This window comes from Ochotona curzoniae, unplaced genomic scaffold, assembly GCF_017591425.1.
Source record: "Ochotona curzoniae isolate NIBS_2020 unplaced genomic scaffold, NIBS_Ocur_1.0 contig_4612, whole genome shotgun sequence".
NCBI classification, from domain to species: Eukaryota; Metazoa; Chordata; class Mammalia; order Lagomorpha; family Ochotonidae; genus Ochotona; species Ochotona curzoniae.
In genome coordinates, this window is record NW_024466343.1 from 14,964,400 (window position 1) to 14,984,205 (window position 19,806).

General features: G+C 42.9%; 1 protein-coding gene across 2 annotated transcripts in view; it reads right to left on the minus strand.

Moving 5' to 3' along the window:
* Window positions 1–13,295, minus strand: part of ZNHIT6 (zinc finger HIT-type containing 6) — a 48,734-nt gene extending 35,439 nt beyond the window's left edge. Inside the window, exons 1-6 of one of the 2 annotated variants that reach the window (XM_040987384.1) lie at window positions 12,939–13,295; window positions 12,610–12,842; window positions 11,781–11,846; window positions 11,585–11,691; window positions 11,413–11,498; window positions 8,843–8,946 (exon numbers count right to left, since the gene is read on the minus strand). In XM_040987384.1, coding sequence (XP_040843318.1) covers window positions 8,843–8,946; window positions 11,413–11,498; window positions 11,585–11,691; window positions 11,781–11,846; window positions 12,610–12,842; window positions 12,939–13,232 — 890 coding nt within the window. In that variant the 5' untranslated portion in view covers window positions 13,233–13,295. Of the gene's footprint in view, window positions 1–8,842; window positions 8,947–11,412; window positions 11,499–11,584; window positions 11,692–11,780; window positions 11,847–12,609 lie in introns of both variants that reach the window. The other variant, XM_040987383.1, reaches the window with a different exon arrangement.
* Between the last annotated feature and the right edge of the window lie 6,511 nt (window positions 13,296–19,806).

The following is a 19,806-nucleotide window of genomic DNA, read 5'->3' on the forward strand; positions in this document are numbered from 1 at the left end:
GCCACAAGAACTGCTGTGCCACTCCCCGCAGGCCAACTGCTTTACACTCCCTGCGTGTAAAGCCCTGACTTGGGGATCATTATGCTTCTATTCTTCCACTTTGATCTTCTATGTCCCTGTTGCTGCTCAGAGATTCATTCAGCACTGTAACAGCAGAAAAACCACAGGGCTAAACATTTCAGTCAGTCAACAAGTCTGTACTGAGCACATACTGCAAAATCCGCAAAAGCTCACAGCAAAATCCACTTCTCCCCTATGAACATAACTTCTAAATTTGTCACTTTACTTTCTTTGCTTCTTGTCTAAAGCCAGTTTGTAGGAGAGCACAAGCCTATACTAAATATTTTAAAGACCATGTATCCTTATGGTTTAAAGATCATCATTACATAATTACTGAAGGAATCAAGTTTTACTGACATTAATACAGTAGTGGATGGATATATCATAACATTGTAGTATAATTAGAATGCTGTAATTTTATCCAAAAAACAAAATATTTTTAAATATGTGAAAGATTTGCTATTCCTTTACAAGAGGGCCACCTAGTGGCTTAGCTTCTAAAATGGACTGAAGGACTTAATATTAATTCACACTGTTTTAACAATGGGGAAGAACTCAAGAACTAATGAGCCCTAGATAAAAGGATGGATTGAGAACCATAGTAACATGGTAAGCAGAAAGACTGAGTTGCTTATAACTGCAGGTCAAGGTCATGGAGAAAGATAAAAAAGTCAAAAGACCTAATCTGAAATCTAGTGTCTGAGACTTCACAAGTGCGACCTTAGAGCATTTCAAACTTTAGATTTCCTAATTTGAGATGCTCTATCAGTAAACTCAGCAAATGTCCCAAAATCGGAAAAGTCCAAGTGTACTATCTCTGCACTTGACCTCTGACTAAAACAGGAAGGAAGATAACAGGAGGGATTTACAAATCAAATCAAACCTGTTATCAGAGAACAACCAACCAGTCTCCAAGTTTGATATTTACGCTCTCCAAACACTAAACAGAAATGAAAAAGGCAGCAGCATTTCATAATATAGTTCCAGATACTTTTTACAGGTTAAGTTTGTAACCAGGGGCCAATGTTGATGCACAGAGGGTCAGGCTGCTGCTGGCAATGCAGGTATCGCAAATTAGAGTGCCAGTTCAAGTCCTAAACTGCTCTGCTTCTGGTCCAGCTTCTTGTAAAAGCGCCCAGAATGTCAGTAGAGAATGGCCCCAATGCTTGGGGGCCTGGCCGTCCGTGTAGGTCAGGATGGGGTTACTGGCTCATAACTCCAGCCTGGCTGAGCCATGGCCAATGGGTCCATTTAGGTGAGTGAAATAGTAAATGGAAGATCTCTTTGTCTTTCCACACTCTCTGCCAGCTTTTCAAATAGATCTCTAAAAAAATTTACAACTAAACTTTATAATGTCCCTACTCAAATCTTACATTAAATATATTTTATTCTTAAAACAAGCACTAATGAGCCTGGCTTAAAAATTAAAAGTACAAATTGTCCTGTTCCAAGACCCAATTTTCCTCTGGTAGCATTATCACCAAATTCATACTGACACTATACAGAGATGGGGTATTTGGGAGATAATTAGGATCAGTCATACAGGTGGGAATCTCAATGACATTAGTGGTTTTTTAAGAGGAAGACTAGAACCCAATGCAGTGTACTAGAGGCTAAAGTCCTGGCCTTGCACATGCCGGGATCCAATATGGGTGCCGAATCGAATCCTGGTGGCCCCACTTCCCATCCAGTTCCCTGCCTGTGGCCTGGGAGAGCAGTTGAGGACGGCCCAAAGCCTTGGGACCCTGCACCCACGTGGGAGACCTGCAGGAAGTTCCTGTTCCTGGCTTCAGATGGGCACAGCACCAGCCATTGTGGTTACTTGGGGAGTGCATCATCAGACGGAAGATCTTCTTTTCTGTCTCTCCTCCTCTCTATATATCTGACTTTGCAATAAAGATAAAATAAATCTTAAAAAAAAAAAAAAGAAGAGGAAGGCTCAATTTACATTCTTCCTCTCTCACTATGTGGTGCCTTCTAGCTGGTTATGGCATTAAGACACTTACTAGAGGCTAAGTAGGTTTTGAAGCCATGCTCTTGGTCTTCCTGGTGTCCAAAGATAGAAGATGAAGTAAATTTGTGATACTAAATTACTTTAAACTGTGGTATTTTGTTATAGTATCAGAAAATAGACTAAGACATTTTCCTTGAAGGTACAGTTAACAATGCAATAATTTCCTTATCTTTGTCCCCCCCGGTACTAATATTGAGTGTTTCAACAAGGAATTATTTTCAGTGAAGTTTGAATTTTCTTCACGTAGATTCAATATTTCTTTCAGTTTTTTAAAAAATTATTGTTCATATGTTTATTTGAAGTGAAGGAAGGAGATCCTCTATCTACTGCTTTATTTCCCAAATTACGGAAATAAATGTCTGGCCCATGCCAAAGGCAGGAGCCAGGAAATCAGCATATGTGGTTAGCATCCAAGTATCTGTTGCCTCCCAGGGTGCAAATTAGCAGGAAGTTGGATTTGAAGCAGGCATATGACTCAAAACTAGACACTTTCACTGCTTTCCCAGGCCACAGGCAGGGAGCTGGATCTGAAGTAAAGCAGCCTGGATACAGTGCCCATATGGGATTCTAGTGCTTCCAGCTGGATAATCAATCGAAGAATCATGCTGGCTGCAAACCCACACATTCTGAAATGAAACACAGCATCCCTAATGGCACCTTAAAATTCTGTGCCACAACATCTGTTCTCTTTCAATAGTTTTTGATTAGTTATGGGTCAAAGTACAGATAAAATTGTAAACCCTACAAAAGATAATGGAATTACTTCGGAAGAGCCATTATTTGAAAAAAAGAAAAGAAAAAAAAGCCAAGTTTTCAAAGTAGCTTGATACCTGTTCCAAAGCGAGTTCAAGGAGGTCTTCTACTGGGTAACTTCATACATTCCTAACAAAGATAACACCAATTCTGCTTTGGTTCAACTTAACACAAGTATCCCGTAACTTTTCTTTGTTCGCCAAAGCTACCCTTTACAACATTCGTGCAACTCACTAATACTCTAAAACTCATCTCCATTAAGCACAGTGCTTACTTCACATATTGTCCTACACCACTTTGATTATTCAATGAAAACTACTACTGTTTTTAACTCTTAGAAAGCTTCAGATTTTTCAATTTTGCCTATGATTTTAAGAGATAGTGTCTTGGTAGTCAAACACCTCCTTTCATGGAACCAGAAGGGCTTCAGATTTCAGATTGTTTCAGATTTTTAGAATACAGGCTAGAAAAAACAGGAAATTTCCCTGATGCATCACGGACATATATACAGCAGTCTTAGTGCACCTGTGCTTTGGCTAAAACCCATATCAGATTAACTGTGAAATGTTCTACTTATGGTGTCATGTGTGTCCAAAGATTTTAGATGTTGGAGTAGGAATGTATATTAGACCAAAATTTGACACCAGGAATTTTAAAATCCCTTGAGATAATTTTTTTTATAGCTGCCTTAGCAGGCTAACCTGATTGACTCAGTTTACAGTCTATCTGCTCACTGCAGTTTGAACATTTGCAGGTTTTAGTGCAGAAATAGTTTAGGGGCTGGCATTGTGGACCAGTGGGTTAAGCCACCGTCTGAAATGCCAGTGTCCATGTAAGTGCTGGCTTGAGTCTTGGCTGCAGAACATCCAATCCAGCTCTCTGCTAATGACTTGAGAAAGCAGTGGAGGATGATCCCAGCGCTTGGACCCATCACTCTTGTGGAAGACCCTGGTAGAATTCAGGGTTCACGGCTTCACCCTGGCCGAGCCCTAGCCATTTCAGCCATTTGGGGAGTGAGTTGGTGGATGGAAGAACTCACTCTCTGTCTCCTTCTGTATCTCTTTCAAATAAACACATAAAAAAATCTCTAAAAAAAGAAAAAATTGTATCAGACCTTCAACACATGTGGATACAGTATATAGTAAATGAGGCATAATTTTCTGTATTTCAGACACGAGCATGCAGACCTTCAATAGTTGCGTATTCCTATGTGCCAGTTACTCCTTCATTTAATCTTCTCAACAGTCAAGTAAGTTAGATCACACTCCAGGTCACCAAATGTGTATTAAATGGTAGAAAAATACACAAATTCAGGCTTGCCTGGGTCAGAGTTATACCATCTGTCAAAGTTGGCTGAAAACAAGCATAGAAAGCCAGTCTCCCAACAGAAATTTGAGAATGTAGAAGTGGGACAAAACTTTTTGTAAAGATTTGGCATCCTCTTCTTTCTCCTTTCTAGCACCTACCACATAATTTAACACCTGGTTAATTTCATGTGAATGGTTGATAAAACACAGGTATTCTGGACCTGGCATAATGGTTCAATGGCTAAATCCTTGCCTGCAAATGCCAGGATTAATTATAATTAATGCTCTGTTTTACTGTTATATTGTGCTGTTTAGAGAATAATGTATAAAATCTGTACAATTCCCTAGCTGTAGGCAATGGCCCTAGGGTGCTTTGTACCTAGGCAGATGTTATACCGCTTGGAGAAAAACAGCTAATAACTGGCAGGCATCCTGGGCCCGGTTAATGCAAACTTGTGCTACAAATACCAGGGTACCAGCATATTATTATTTTTTTAAGACACATGGGAGGCAGATGCCTGCATGCCAGCACACAGAGCCTGGGGATCCGCACACAAGTGTGCATGAACCTTCAGTAGGCAGATAGGGCTCCAGACTGGCATGACATATCACTGGAGAACCAGGCTTGGCAATCTGCACACTAGCAAGCAAGCAGGTCTGTAGATGTATGAGAAGACTGCTGAGGGAGAACATGACAGGTGAGGAGTGAAATCTGGGGACTTCTATCAACCAGGCTACTGCATTTGCAGGTAAATGAGAGTGCTAAAACTGGGTGGCTTAACGGAAGGAAACAGGGGACCTTTGGGGGCCAAATGAATACACCTGGCCACACAGGAGACTTGAACTGAGACTGTTGGTATCAACGACGGACTACTGGTGTACAGAAAAGTCATGGCTGGTGGGCCTGCCTGGCAAAGCTTGACCACAGCACCTGACAGTGTCAGAGCAGAGTGTGGACCAGGTTAGGCTAGGCCATGACACTAACAAGCTCACAAGAGAACTGGGCCTGCAAGCAGATTCTGGGAGGGCTCATGGGCTCACCCCTGTGGGACTACCACCAGCTGGTTTGCTTGAGGGCTAGGGGTGCTGATGGGCTGAGCAAGGTATGACCACGGAACTCACCAACACTCATGGGGACTGCAGCTGGGAACAGGTTGGGTGGTACATGTGGTAGCACCACAGGTACACCCAAGAACTGGGAGTGGGCTAGGCCAGGCTACAACATCCTGTAGCACACACAAAGGCTATGACTGAGGAGGAAGACTATGTTGGGTAAGGGCCTAGCACCCACTGGCATGCATGAGATCTGGGTCTGGGAGTGGGCCTGGTGAGGGAACTGGTGGAAGTCTCCTGGTAGGCCATTACTCCCGCTGGTGAGGATGTGAGTCAGGGCTGGGGCATTGGTCAGGCCGGGTAAGGCTGCTTCACTTGTCAGCAGCTGTGTGGCTTGGCTCTGGTTGGGGCAGACCAGGCAAGGCCAGGCCAAACTACACACTGGAAAGCATGGGATCCAGGATGGAGTGCACGTCATGCTGAGTTAGGCTAGGTTATCACAGTTACTGGTTGACATGAAAGCCAAGAATGCGGGCAGCCTGGTAAAGGCTAAGCTGCAGCAACCACCAGCCAAAGTTGGGATGGGATTTTAGTCCAGGACAAGAGAGGCTGCAGCATATAATGGCACAGTCTAGGATGGGTGATGGGTGATGCCAGGCTGAGTCAGAGCAGCCACCAGCATACACAAGATCTGTGGTTGGAAGCTGAGCCGATAGGGGAGCTAAGAGGATGCCATGACTAGGTTGTAGTTCCTACTGGTGAGTTTGAGAGCCAGAACGGGGCAGTGAACTAGGCTGGACACAGCATGTGTGTGGACTGGGTCTGGGATGTATCAGACTGAGTTAGGGTCCAGCACCTACTGTGCTCACAAAAGCCAGAGTATATATAGGAAAGGTTAAGCTAGGTCTCAGTAACTACTGAACCATATGAGATGGGTCTAGGCTGCAGCACTCAACAGTAAGAGCTGAAATGGGAATGGGCTGGTTAGGCAAGGCCACTGTATCTGCCAGGACAGAAGGTGAACCAAGGCAGGCTGGGCCAAGAACCCACTGGTATGCATGAGATTTGCCACTGTGACGTGACCTGATAACAGAGCTTGGGGCACTCCTATTCAGGATGCAGTCCTACAGGTGAGTGCAAGAACCAAGGCTGAGGGCAATTCACACCAAGCCAGGTTACAGTACCCACTAGCATGTATGTGGGTCAGGTCTAGGGGGTGGGCCAGGCTGGGCCAGTTCGTAACACCCACTAGCAGATGTGAGAACCAGGACAGGGTGCAGGATAAGCCAGGTTGGACCACAGCATTAACCATTTCACATTAGGGCTGGGACCGGGGGCTGGTTGGGATAGGCTAGGCTGTTAGTACCCACTAGCATAAGCTGGAACTCGGGGCAGGCCAGGCTGAGCTAGGACGCAGCAGCTATAGGAGAATGCCAAGGTTAAGTGAGCCATGCCAATCTGGTCTGCAGCTCCCACCAGCACACATAAGATCTGGGATGGGGGGCTAGCCCATAGGTGAGCTGCAGGGTGCCCCTGCTGAACCACTGCTCCCACTCCTCCCACTGGGCAAGACTACAAAGCTCGTACACCTGCATGTGAGTTGGGTTATGCGGAGAACCAGGCTGGGGTAAGCAACTACATCCTTGGAAACTCACATGAGCCAGAGTTAAGTGCAGGCTGGTTGGGCTTTGCCACAGCATCAACTAGCAGATGCTGGGACTGGGGGAAAGTCCTGTAGGGCTACACTGCAGAGCCACCTAGAAAATGAATGATGCGGAGCTGAGAGCAGTCCTAGTGGAGAAATTATGGGCACTCCTCTAAAGGGCTACAGCTCCTACTGGTAAGCATGTGAACCAGGGCTAAGGGTAGGCCTGGCTGGACAGGCAACGGCACTTGCTGGCATAAATATAGGTTGGATAGTGGGGTCAGTTAGTTGAGCTACACTCCAGTAACCACTGATATGTGCAAGACAGACTGGACCAGTCTGTTGTACATACCAGCATGTGCAGGAACCGGGGTAGGGGTGGGTTGCTTCAACTGGACAGCAGCTCCCACTGGTGTGTGTTTGTGTATGAGGACTGTGTGTGGCAGGCAGAATAGGCTGGGCCACAGCATCCACTGGTTTGCGTAAGAGGTAGGGCTGGGGACACAACTGACTAGGTCACTGCAGCCACCACTGTAGGATGATGTGGGTGATGGATTGGTTGGCACACACAGGTTGTGGGTCACTTCTGATAAGGTTTCTTTGGGGACTCCCCCAACTGGATCACCTGATGCAGAACTCCAACCACAATGAAAATTACAAGACTGTGGAGTGCCTGTGTCAGAACTGAATCTCCATAGCTGCTGAGGCCTGTGCAGTAGATGGCATGGCCAGATGCTCATGGAGGATATGACAATCAGGCCATTGAGGCCTGCAGGGGACATCATCTAGTACTATGGAGGACAGAATAAATTAGATAGCACTCCCAGTCACGCTTTGGCAGCGAGTATCCGGGCAAATCGAGACTATAGTGGACTCTGTCAGCAAATAGAACTTGGAAGAATTTTTCAAAATCTCTAAACAATACCCTCAGAACATGCTCCACGTCCGGGACACTGGGCTAACACTGTGTGGCCATCCCCCATTCCTGGTTATTGATGTGGTTGGGCTACAGGAAGGGGGCCCTCTCCCCTTCTTTCTCCACATACAGGAAGAAAAAAGGAGATTAGCGGCAGTTGTCTCATCCACTTTCCCACATTCCTCGACCCTACCGGCCCTAGTCGTTTGTCCATATGGGCATGTATTCCTTACCTATGTGAACATCACCAAAACAAAATAAATTATTATTAAAAGGAAAAATTTTTACATTTTGAGAGGTGCATTTATTTATGCCCAAGTATTTTTAAGACATGACTGAAGGAATTTGTTGATATGGAAAGCTAGCTGTGAGAGGAGACATAAAAAGTTCACTGGAAATGCACATATCTATGAATGGACTTCAAGAAGTTTTTGTACCTAAAGGGTCTTTTCCTTTCATTTCTGCGTAAGTTTTCTGAAGTGCCCTTACGCTTTGGAATGCTATTCTCCCCTTTACACTGGAGTCTAAATCCAACTCTTTCAAAGAGCAGCAAATTAATCTGTTGTATTATATACCGACACATATTCATTCAATACCAGAAAAAGTATTTTAAAAGTTGGCTTTAAAGTGAAATCTTATCTGGAATCCCAACATAGGAACAATGGAAGAAGTTCAACTGTTCTGACTCAAAAATAGACAAGTCTGAGAGATTTCAAGGGCACTGCCACTCTAAATATGTTTTGCAAACATATTTAGTTATCACCGATGAGCTGGCTGAAAATGTAAATATCAAGCCCCAACCCATGCCTACTGAAAATAAATTGTAAAAAGCACATTGCACAAGATGCCTGATTTGTAATGCATATTAACACTTGAATCGCTTCTCAACCTTTTGGCTCAGAAGTTTCTCAAAGGACACACATGTACAATGCAAGCCCAACATTTTTGCTAGTCACATGACCTGAAATTACAAGTTGTTTTGTAAATTTTAAAGTCACACTTCAGAGAGCAATATTCTGTAACACACCAATCTTAAAAGATATTTTCATCAAATCAGAAAAACCGAAATACTAAAAAAGAATTAAGAAACTTACTTCTTATCAAAAAATGTTGAATTCTCTTTCCTCTTAGTGAATCCATTGGGCAAAAGTTTTAAATTAATACCTTGCCTTCGGGCACGATTTTTCATAAAGTACATCTAATAACCAAAGCAAACATAAGTTAATTAAAAACACTTTAACACAACATTCAAAAGCATAACTACTCTGCCCATATTGTGGTATAACGGGTTAAGTCACTGCCTGCAACATTCTGATTCCACATGAATGCCAGTTGTGTCCTAGATGCCCCATTTTCAATCCAGCTCCTTGCCAGTGTGCCTGGGAGGGTAGAGGGGGATGGCCCGAGTGCTTGGGCCCCCACACTCATATGTGAACCTGGATGAAGCTCTTAGTATCAGCTTGGCCCAACCTTGGTCCATCCAACCATCTGGGGAGTGAACCAGTGGATGACCTCCCTTTGAGTGTCTCTCCCTCTCTTCCTGCCTCTTTCTAACGCTGTTTGTTGTTCACTCAGGAAGAATTCTAACAAACACACGTAAGATATCTACTATGAAAATTACATATACAGAGATATTTAATAAGACCTGAAGAAATGTAAATAGCACTGAATAGTTACACTCTCAAAAAAGTATAAAATAGGAGTTTTCTATCAGATACGAAGTTTTAATTTACTATGTTTAATTACAAAAACATAGTAACATGGGAACAGGCAGTTCATGCAAATAGGGTTCTCATTAACCATGTGGGAGACCCAAATGGAGTTCTAATACTGAGCTCTCAACCCGGCCCAGACTGGGCCATTGTAGCTGTTCAGCAAACTAGCAGATGGAAGACAGCTCCCAATCCCTGCAACTGCCTTTCAAACAAACAAATAAGCCTTCAGAAGAACCAAAAAACAAACAAAAATTGCAAATTTAAAACCACAAAAAATTACCTAGTCATTAGATTGATAGAAGTTCTGATCAAATTAAGAAACCAGCAGAATACAGCTATACATATAGATTTACACACTACTGGCAGGGCTATAAACTGGTATAAACTGGTATAACCACTTTAGAAAGAGTCTTAATCTGAAGATACAAATATACCACAGCAAAGAAATTCCTCAAACATAAATGGCAGAAAAACATGCACATATACAAACTATAATTAATAAACAGAACTTTGTAGTAGCATGTTTTCTAAATTTTTTGTCATTAAACAGAAAATAAAGTCCATGAAGGAAAGAGCAGATAAATAAATTGAGCCATGTACCCAAGAGAAACTGTTCAGCAATGAGAAGAGATAAAGGATGAGCACATGAGGGGGCAGGGAACTTCCGGAAAGCTGGTGATGTTCTACAGGCAGGTGGCTATATACATGTTCACTTTATAGCAATCCATCCAACTGTATTTCTACTTCATGTTTTTTAAACATGCAAGCTTATTTCACAAAAGAAAATAATCGGTACGATTTTAACTATTTAAACTTAATGAGCAGCAGTATGGAGATATGTGTGACGCCATCTATGTACCAAATACTAATAAAACTAATTATTTAACTGGTAATAAAATTCTACAGCTAATACTTTGTTTTAGAACAATACTACCTGGAAAATACTCCAAAATTTACATAAACATTTGTAATAAAAAGGGTATGAAAATCAAATGTATCAGAACAACAAATCTTGACAACATTTCCTTCAAAACTAGAATGGACTCATGCATCAATAATTGTAACTTTCCATTTGTCCTTGAATGCATTCAGAACACTCTGCTTTCTCCAAGCTCCTGTTTCATTCTCCTTATTTGCTAGGCTTCAGTTACTCTGCTTTTGAACGCCTGAGCTAGCCACCTTGGTTCTCAGGTAATTACTTTTGCATTTTTCTCTATGTAGAACAGCTGGTCCCCAGCATCACTGGAGGATCTCTTTCCTGTCATTCAGATCATTAACTGAAACGTCCCTCAGCACTGTTTCTGACTACAGTATTGAAAACAGCATTCTGATAATCTTCCAACAAACAACATTTTCATTCTCTTTAAGCTCTTGAACTTTATTATTATTTAGAATTATTTCTTTCTACTGGAAAGGCAAATCAAACTTCGGTGAGAAGGAAAGGAAAGACAGAAAGAAAGATCTTCCATCTGCTGGTTCACTCCTCAAATGGCTTAAAGGCCAGAGCTGAGCCAATCCGAAGCCAGCAGCCAGGAGCTTCTTTCACATTTCCCACACAGGAACAGGGTCCCAAGGCTTTGAGCCATCCTCCACTGCTTTCCCAGGCCACAAGCAGGAAGCTTGACATGAAACAGAGTAACCAGGACGCAAACCAGCTTGGGATGCAAGCACTTGCAAGGCAAGGAGGCGAGAATTTAGCCACTGAGCCATGGCACCAAAGCCCTGAACTTTGTTTTCTATATGCATTCAGCTCGCTCTGAAATTGTGTTTCTCTACTCATCTTTGTCTCTCTCTCATTTCTTCTCCCTCTCAATATAGTAAGAACTCCAGAAATTTTTTGATTACTATTGCATTTGAATAACTATAAGAGCAGTCACTTAATATAGATTAACTGAAAAAAAAGCCCAGAGTTAGAAGAAATTCTAACAGGAAGACATTAAAATACTCACATGTTTGTTACTTATTGGTCTTTTCAAGAAAGTATCTCTAGAAATATGGTCTGCTGTTCTTGCCACATCTTCTAAGAATCTATAATCTAAAAATTTCAAAATAGGAAATAAACAAATGACATCTGCCAATGGCCATGAAGCATCAATCTTCTATGTGTATAAGGTGGCTTACCACTTAAGAGATTCATCTCAGTAAACTGCTGTATTGAGACATACGCAGTTTTGTTTCGAACTCCATTGCACGTCAGCTCTGCTTTATGTTTCTTGACACAGGGCAAGCTGAATAAACAAAGAGGATGCGCTTTGAGAGCCTGCCCAAGAAGGATGTAGACACAGGTCATAAGGAAGGAAGTGACATAGCCATCTACCTGCAGGAATAGCGCAGACAACGTGGACACCTGTACTTTGCTTCTTCTGTACCACAAGTTTCACACCTGGAAAAGTTCACATGTTACTTACTACCTTATTAAGTATTAATTCTATTAATCTATTTATAAATTTTGATTTGTCACAAGTTCTAGATATAGTGAAAAAAAGTATAAATAATTGGTAAAATACTTAATTCCTTTCAAACATTCCTTGAAAAGCCTCTGAAACTGTGACCGAGTAAACACTACACTGATCACATCTAAGGATATGTAAGAAAATGTGGAAGCAAGCTATTTTAAAAATCACTTTGCTTTGGACTCTTTTTTTTCTACTACAATTAAAGAATGAAATTATTTAGAGCATTTTAACTGTAATTCCTGGCAATCAAATGGTAACCAACCCACGGGTTACGTTTTTATATTGTAACAGCAGCACACACGCAAGACATAAAATAACCTGATGTATAAGAACCAAAGTTAAAGTATCTGTGGCATCTTTCTTCCTCGGCCCCAAGCCTAACCTAGAATGGAAATCAAAATATTCTAGAACTGCTATTACCCATCAACCATCTTCACCTGCTCTTCTAAGAGTTCGCAATCCTAACGACACAGCAGATTCTCTGGTTTGGCCCACTGTGTTCTAGCCAGCAATGTTTCATGATTCTGACAGCTACTGCTTTCCTGGGTTGTCACAAGATTACGCGCTAAGGGAATTCAATCCATACCTGCATGGAAGCTTCACAGCTGAGCTCAACTGCATTTTAGCCGAATTTTCAGCTAAGGGGTCCGCCCAGGGGTAGCCCCTCTCCCCGATTTCTCCCTGCCCTACCTTGACATGGCCAGCTTCCGCTTGCATCCCACTCGCGGATTCACCTGGGGCTCTTCTTCCACCTTGGAATCATCCACCACTTGTTTCTTCAGGACTGCCTGGTCGTCTTTCACTTGCTCCCCTTCCACCGCTCCCTCTTCTTTTAAGCTCCGACCGGGGAACACCTGCTGCTTTAGCTCCACCTGGTCCTCCTGCTCCCCCTTCACGTCAGGCCAGTCCACCTCCTCCTTCACCTGCACTTTCCCTTCCTTGACATCATCCAGTTCATCCACCCTGTCTTCCACCACCAAAGCATGATCCACCTGCGGTTTCAGCTCCGATTCGACTACCTTCTCGTCCCTCATCTCAGGCCCACCGTCCGCCTCCGGCGTTACGTACGGCCCACCCGACCCGTCCATGCTTAACCGCTTCACCACCGCCAAGTCCATTCTCATCTCCTCCGCCTTTGGTACACGTGCTCTCTCTCCGGCCTCGGTCTTCCTGGAGGTCAGTCCATCCAGCTCCGGCATCCCAGTCAAGTCCCCGTCTCTCTCCCCACCCGACTCCGGGCATGGCCGCGTCCCCTCGGCAACCCTCTGGACACCTCTCTCCAGGGTCCCTTCACTTTCCGCAGCAGATTCCATCAGCTGACGAGCGAAGGCCTCCGCTGTCACGCCGTCCTGCAAAGCGAGCGGGAACAATCACCCGCAGCAGCACAGCTTCCTCCCACGTGCCCACGAGCCGCGGAGGCCGGCCGCGGAGACAACCAGGCTGCCGTAAACCAACACTGCCGCACCTCGCCGCTTCACGACGGTTAGAGTTCTTTACGGCTGGGCGGGGCTGCGCGAGGCCACGCCCAGATCCAGCGTGGGGCGTCGCGCAGGCTTGACCCGGAAGCGTCCCGCCCTCCTGTGCTTAACTTACAGCAGTGAGACATGAAGACGCACCCTCCTCTGTATTAACAGTTAAATCCAACACACCAGGTTTGACCTTTTCAAACTAGTTTTTTCTGAGAGAAGTGTTGCTGTGCAATCGTGCCCGAGTGGCCCATAGTAGTAGGAATCTGAATGGATTTAGGCACCGAATATGATTCAACTATTAAAAAAATTATATATGTATACATATATATCTGATCTTTACGTAGTTGATTAGGGCTCAAAGAGTCAAGGACTACAGGAAAGTGGGTAAGACCATTGTTTCCACATTGTCTTTTTTCGTTCTTGCATCTGAGGTAATGGGGAGAGACAAAGGGAGAAACCACACCCTGCCTCCCACCCATCCCAGGTCCCCGAAGTGGGACGTGCTCTGAGGGCACTGCTCAAGTGGTTTCGATGGTTCAACTGTTCTGAATTGCTGCTGATCTCACCATTCCAAGCATGATGAAAATTCTTCAGAATCCACTAGCTGGCATAGTCCACCTTAGTTAGCATCTCCACTCGCCCAGATTTTCTTTCTGGTCTCCTAAATGGGTTTCTGGGGCCAAAGTACTTGGGGCATCTTTCGTTGCTATTTTAGGCCATTAGCAGGGAGTTGGAGCAGAAGTAGAATAGCTGAGATACAAACAGGTAGCTACAGGGCATGCCGTTGTCATCAGTAACACTCTAGTGAAACACTGCGCTCATCAGTCACCGCACATAGCTTTTAAAGGATTTATCTATTTACTTGAATGACAGATACATAGAGAAATCTTCTATCCACAGATTCACTAGGTGGGAACAATAGCTGGCTCTGGGATGATCAGTGTCCAGGAGCTTCTTCCAGATCTGCTATGTGGGTGCAGGGGCAGAAACATTTGAATCATCTTTACTGCCTTCCCAGGCATGTTAGCAGGGGGCTGGATCCAGAGTGGGGCTGCTGAGACTCACAATGGTACAGACAATGCAGGGACAGTTTACATGCTCTGCCACAACATCAGCCCCCAGTCACTGTATTTTTAAAAACCATTGTTTCCAGCATGTTATTCAGTTCCATTTCTAATGTTTTTCCTTAACTCCTTAGAGCTATTTCTTTCACTCATATAAAACCCTTCTTTTTTTTAAATTAATTTTCTCTAGTATTGAATTTTTAAAAAAGTTTTTCACACTTTATACTCCTCAGATGTTGAAACAATTTCCTCTATTATCTCATATTCCTTTGGGACTATAAGCAACCATGGTTATAATTCATATTTGAAAGGATTGGGCTTGTGATTCTTCTAGTGATATTTTTAGTGAGGAAGTGTGGGGAAACGATAAGGAGAGTAAGATGGGCCTTAGAGTTGAAAGCTTGGCTCTACCTGACCCAGTCTGCACTCCCATGAAGAAAACTTGTTTCCAGTTTAACCCTTGGAACCCTTTCCTTTTCCATCCCTTTTCTAAGAGCCACCAGCTTCTGTTGGTCTTCTACTAGTTGTTAGTAATCTACTAGACTTTTAGATGGAAGGAAGAGAAGAAAATAGTTTCAGGCCTACATGTACCCCTTAGTTGCCAGCTTTTCTGATGTTTCCTTCCTTCTTGGGCAGGTGCTAGGCTGGCTCTGCTGATTTTATGTCATCCTTGAGTTGAGGTGGGCCCTGAGATGGCCTAAGTGTGGTAGAAAAGTTCACAATCTAAGATTCTATGCTTCCATTCCATCATTATCACTTTTAAAAAAAAAAGGTTTATTTTATTTTTATTGGAAAGGCACATATATAGAGAGGAGGAGAGACAGAGAGGAAGATCTTCCATTCATTGATTCACTCCCCAAGTGGCTGCAGTGATTGGAGCTGCACTCAATCTGAAGCCAGGAGCCTAGAGCTTCTGCCAGGTCTCTCACACAGTGGCAGGGTCCCAAGGCTTTGGGCCATCCTTGACTGCCTGCTCAGGCCACAAGAAAAAAAGCTAGATAGGAAGCAGAGCTGCTGGGATTAGAACCAATGACCATATAGAGTCCTGACATGTTCAAGGCAAGGATTTTAGCTGCTAGGCTACCATGACAGGCTCATCCCTATCACTTTTAATGCCCCCTTTTTGGTCCAAATCATTTTTTACCTCACCACAGAGACCCAAGTCCCTTCTTTCTCTTTGGGATCCTGCCAATCAAATAAGCTTTCTTGGATATTTCTTATTAGATTCTAAATCCATCACTGCTTCTCATGTACATAGCAATGTCAGGGTTGAACTTGGGAATTCCAGGAGACAAGAGCTTTGCTTACTATTTTTTTTTAGGAATTAATAATTTCCATAATAAACTTTAAAGATTCTGTACAGATGTGAATTTCTGAATTATTTGAGTTGTCCCAAATATTTTTCTTCCTAGGTTTCTAATAACATTGCTTAATGTCTTTCAGGATGACTAAAGATTTCATTATACTTGTAACCTTGTATTAATTATGATATGTCAGCATCACCTGGTATACTTGATCAAAACCACATTTCTGAATGTATCTTTAGAGATATTCAATAAAATGGAAGGAGTTGTTGAGAAATCTTTGCTTTTAATAAGTGCTTATAGGTGGTTTCTCTGATGCACAAGGTTGGAACCACCGAGTGCAGGCATTGCCATGGCGTTTTCTAAGGCTTTAGCAATTGGTGGGATTATTAGAACTGAGATGTGTTCTAAGTATAAAATACGTACTGGCTTCAAAGATTTCATAAAAAATGTAAAATATCTTTTGGCTGGCATTGAGGTATAGCAGGCAAAGTGTGTTTCTGCAGTGCTGCATGTCATGGCAGCTCCACTTGAGCTCTAACTCAAAGATAATAATTTTGGAAGTCAGTGGAACATGGGTTTGGGCTCCTGCAAGGCAAGGAGGAGACCCAGATGAAGGTCCTGGTTTCTGACTTTGCTCTGGCTGTGTCCTGGCCTTCTGTCCATTCAGGTGATGGATAGAATTAGCAGGCGGAAGATCAATCTCTCTTAGTCTCTCCCTCTCTCTGTAATTCCACCTTTCAAGTAAATAAATAAATCTTCAAAAACATGAAATATCTCATTAATAACTGATTATATGTTTGAATGATAACATTTTGGATGCATGAGATTATGCACATTCTTAACTATACCATTACTTTTAAAATACAACTAGTAGACTATTTGAAATTCTCTAAGTGAATAAAGGCATTTGGCCTGTGTGTAAGAATTGTGTTCTCTGGGCCCGGCGCGGTGGCGCAAGTGGTTAAGTCCTCGCCTTGCACGCCCGGGATCCCATATGGGCGCCGGTTCTAATCCCGGCGGCCCCGCTTCCCTTCCAGCTCCCTGCCTGTGGCCTGGGAAAGCAGTCGAGGACGGCCCAAAGCTTTGGGAACCTGCACCCGTGTGGGAGACCCAGAAGAGGCTCCTGGCTTCGGATCGGCATAGTATCGGCCCGTTGCGGCTCACTTGGGGAGTGAATCATCGGACGGAAGATCTTCCTCTCTGTCTCTCCTCTCTGTATATCTGCCTTTCCAATAAAAAATAATAAAAATAAATCTTTAAAAAAAAAAAAAAAAAAAAAAAAAGAATTGTGTTCTGTGTCAAAGTGTATAGGTTTGATTCTTGATTCCAACTGCTGATTCAAGTTTTATGCTGCTGTATCCCCTAGGGAGCAGCAGTGATGGTTCAGATAACTAGATACCTGCCACCTGCTTGGGAGACCACGATTGAATTCTTGGCTTTGGCCTGACCAAGCCCTGGCATAGGCATCTGCAGGGGGAATCAGTAGATGGGAGATCTTTGTCACTTTGCCTCTCATTAAATAAATAGAAATTTGAAAACAGAAGTTAGATACGTAATCTACATATTATATTCAAACTGGACAGTGCTAACTAAATGTTATTAAAACTCAAATTTTAATTAATAACTTCTTGCCTCTGTATGTTTTTAAGAGCACTTATTGAAGGTATATATTTATTAGAGCTGTTATCACTTAATTACAGTCTGCCTCTTCCCCATAGAGTATAGTCAGTGAGCACAAGGAGCTTTTGGTTCCTACCTAATTTGAACTGCCAATATAGAACACAGTGACTAGCCATAGCAGCCAATAATAGATACATGAAGGATTTTGGTACCTCTGATATATCAGATATTGAGTTAGGCTGTGCGATTATAAATATTGAAGTGTGAAGCTTGGCTTCAGGGAGTTCACAGTTTAGTGCAGGGCACAAATGTGTCAATAACAAAAGCAAAACACTGAAACCAGTGTTGTAAAAATCCATAAAGTGATTATTAAGTGAAGGTGGGATGAATGCCTTTGAAGAGAAGTTAGGAAAAGCTTCCTGAAGTGAATGTAAGTTCAGGGCCTGCATGGTGGGTCAGTAGGTTAATCCTCTCCCTGCAGTACTGATATTCCATATGAGTTCTGGTTCTAGGCTTGGTTGCTGCATTTTCATTCCAGCTCCCTGATTCTGGACTAGGAAGGTAATGGAGGACGGTTCATGTCCTTGGGCTCCTATACCCACATGGGAGACCAGGAAAAAGCTCTTGGATCTTGGCTTCAGATCAGCTCAGCTCTAGCCCTTGCGATCATTTGGGAAATGAACCAGTGGATGGAAGATTTCACTGTCTTTCTCTATCTCTTAAAAAAAAAAAAAGGCAAGAGAAAAGAAACAGGAATTAGAAAGCATGGTATGTTCAAGGAATGTGAATCAGGTAAGACTGCTATGCATTGGTTCTGATGAGAAAAGACAGCTGACTAGTAATCACAGACCAAGTTATTAAGACCATGTAGACCTTGAAGAAAAGGTTGCACTTCTTCATACTGTAGGTGACAAAAAGCCAGATTCATTTCCTGACCTTGGAATCCAAGACTGAGTCCCAGAATTGGTCAAGGATGAAACCACAGGATGGGTCTGGATGTGATTATTATTAGGCAGGGGATTGTGACTTATACTATGACTTGGATGGGCCTGTTATTACAACACATGGAACTGTTTCCAAAGAATTGGCTGAATCTGTTGCTGGAAAACATTATTTGCACTAAACAAATATGTCATAATTTAGGAGGGTCAGTTATAACTGATGAGGTCTAACTGATCAGTTAGAAGGGTCTAACTGATACTTAGAGGAGTTCAGAGCCTGATACAGAAGCACAATATTTTCTATAGAAAAGTATGTGAAACAGATTTCTAAAGACTTTTTAAAAATTCTAAAAATTTTTCTTGCTATTATTTTTGTTAACATTGGCAGATATAAGCAGCAAGATTTAATAACAGAAAACATTTGGTCATGAAACAAAATTAAGGAGTTCTTACTTATTTTTAATTTTATTTTTAATCCTCACTTCCAACTAGTGTCTTTTCAATATGTTTTGTAGAAAAGTTTTGATTTCAGGCCCGGCATGATGCCTAGTGGCTAAATCCTCGCCTTACAACCACTGGAATCCCTTGTAGGCACTGATTCATGCCCCTGTTGCTCCACTTCCCATCCAGCTCCCTGCCTGTGGCCTGGGAAAGCAGTAGAGGACAGCCCAAAGCCTTGGGACCCTGCATCCATGTGGGAGATGTAGAGGTAGCTCTGGCTTCTGGTTTCAAATCAGCTCAGCTCTAGCTGTTGCTGGGAGTGAGCTAAAATTATTATACTTTTGCAAATTTTTACAGATGCCATTTGTTCCAAGAACAGAGGAGAGAGATGTGGGCAGTTGCCCCCGGATTTCTGCCTGCTACCTGGTGGGCATGGCTTAGAGCTTACCTGTCCTGGCCTAGGGACAACTTTCAGTTCTGTGTGTAGAACGTGACCTCTGACATGACTGGAAGGTCAGCAAGATTAGGCGTGCCTTTTAGACAATCACAGAATCATTATTGAGCAGGGGTACTGCCTGAAAATGTCCTCCTACCCTCCCTTTCCTTAACCTTTAAAACCCTGGAATCTGTGCTGAATAAAAAAATTCTTCACCATTTTTTCTCTGGTGGTCCCTCAACTGAAAAACGGCATTACCTAACCCTCAGTGTTTTGAAGAGATGAAACTAAAAAAATAAATAAAACACCCATGAGATAGAGTTTCCACTTATCTTTATTGGTGAGATATGTCTTCTGTAGGCAACAAATAGATGGGTTTTGTTTAATTCAGTCAACTAATCTACGGTGTTTGATTGATGAGTTTAATCCATTTAAATTCAGGGTTAGCATGAATGGGTGGTAATTTGGCCCTGTCATGTTAGCAATGGGTTGTTCATTGATGTACTCTTCTGTTGTTTTTTTTTACTGGGATGTTCTTCATATTTTTTGGTTTTGGTGGGCGCTATTCCTCTGTCAAGAGAACATCCTTAAGTATCATATGTAGGGCAG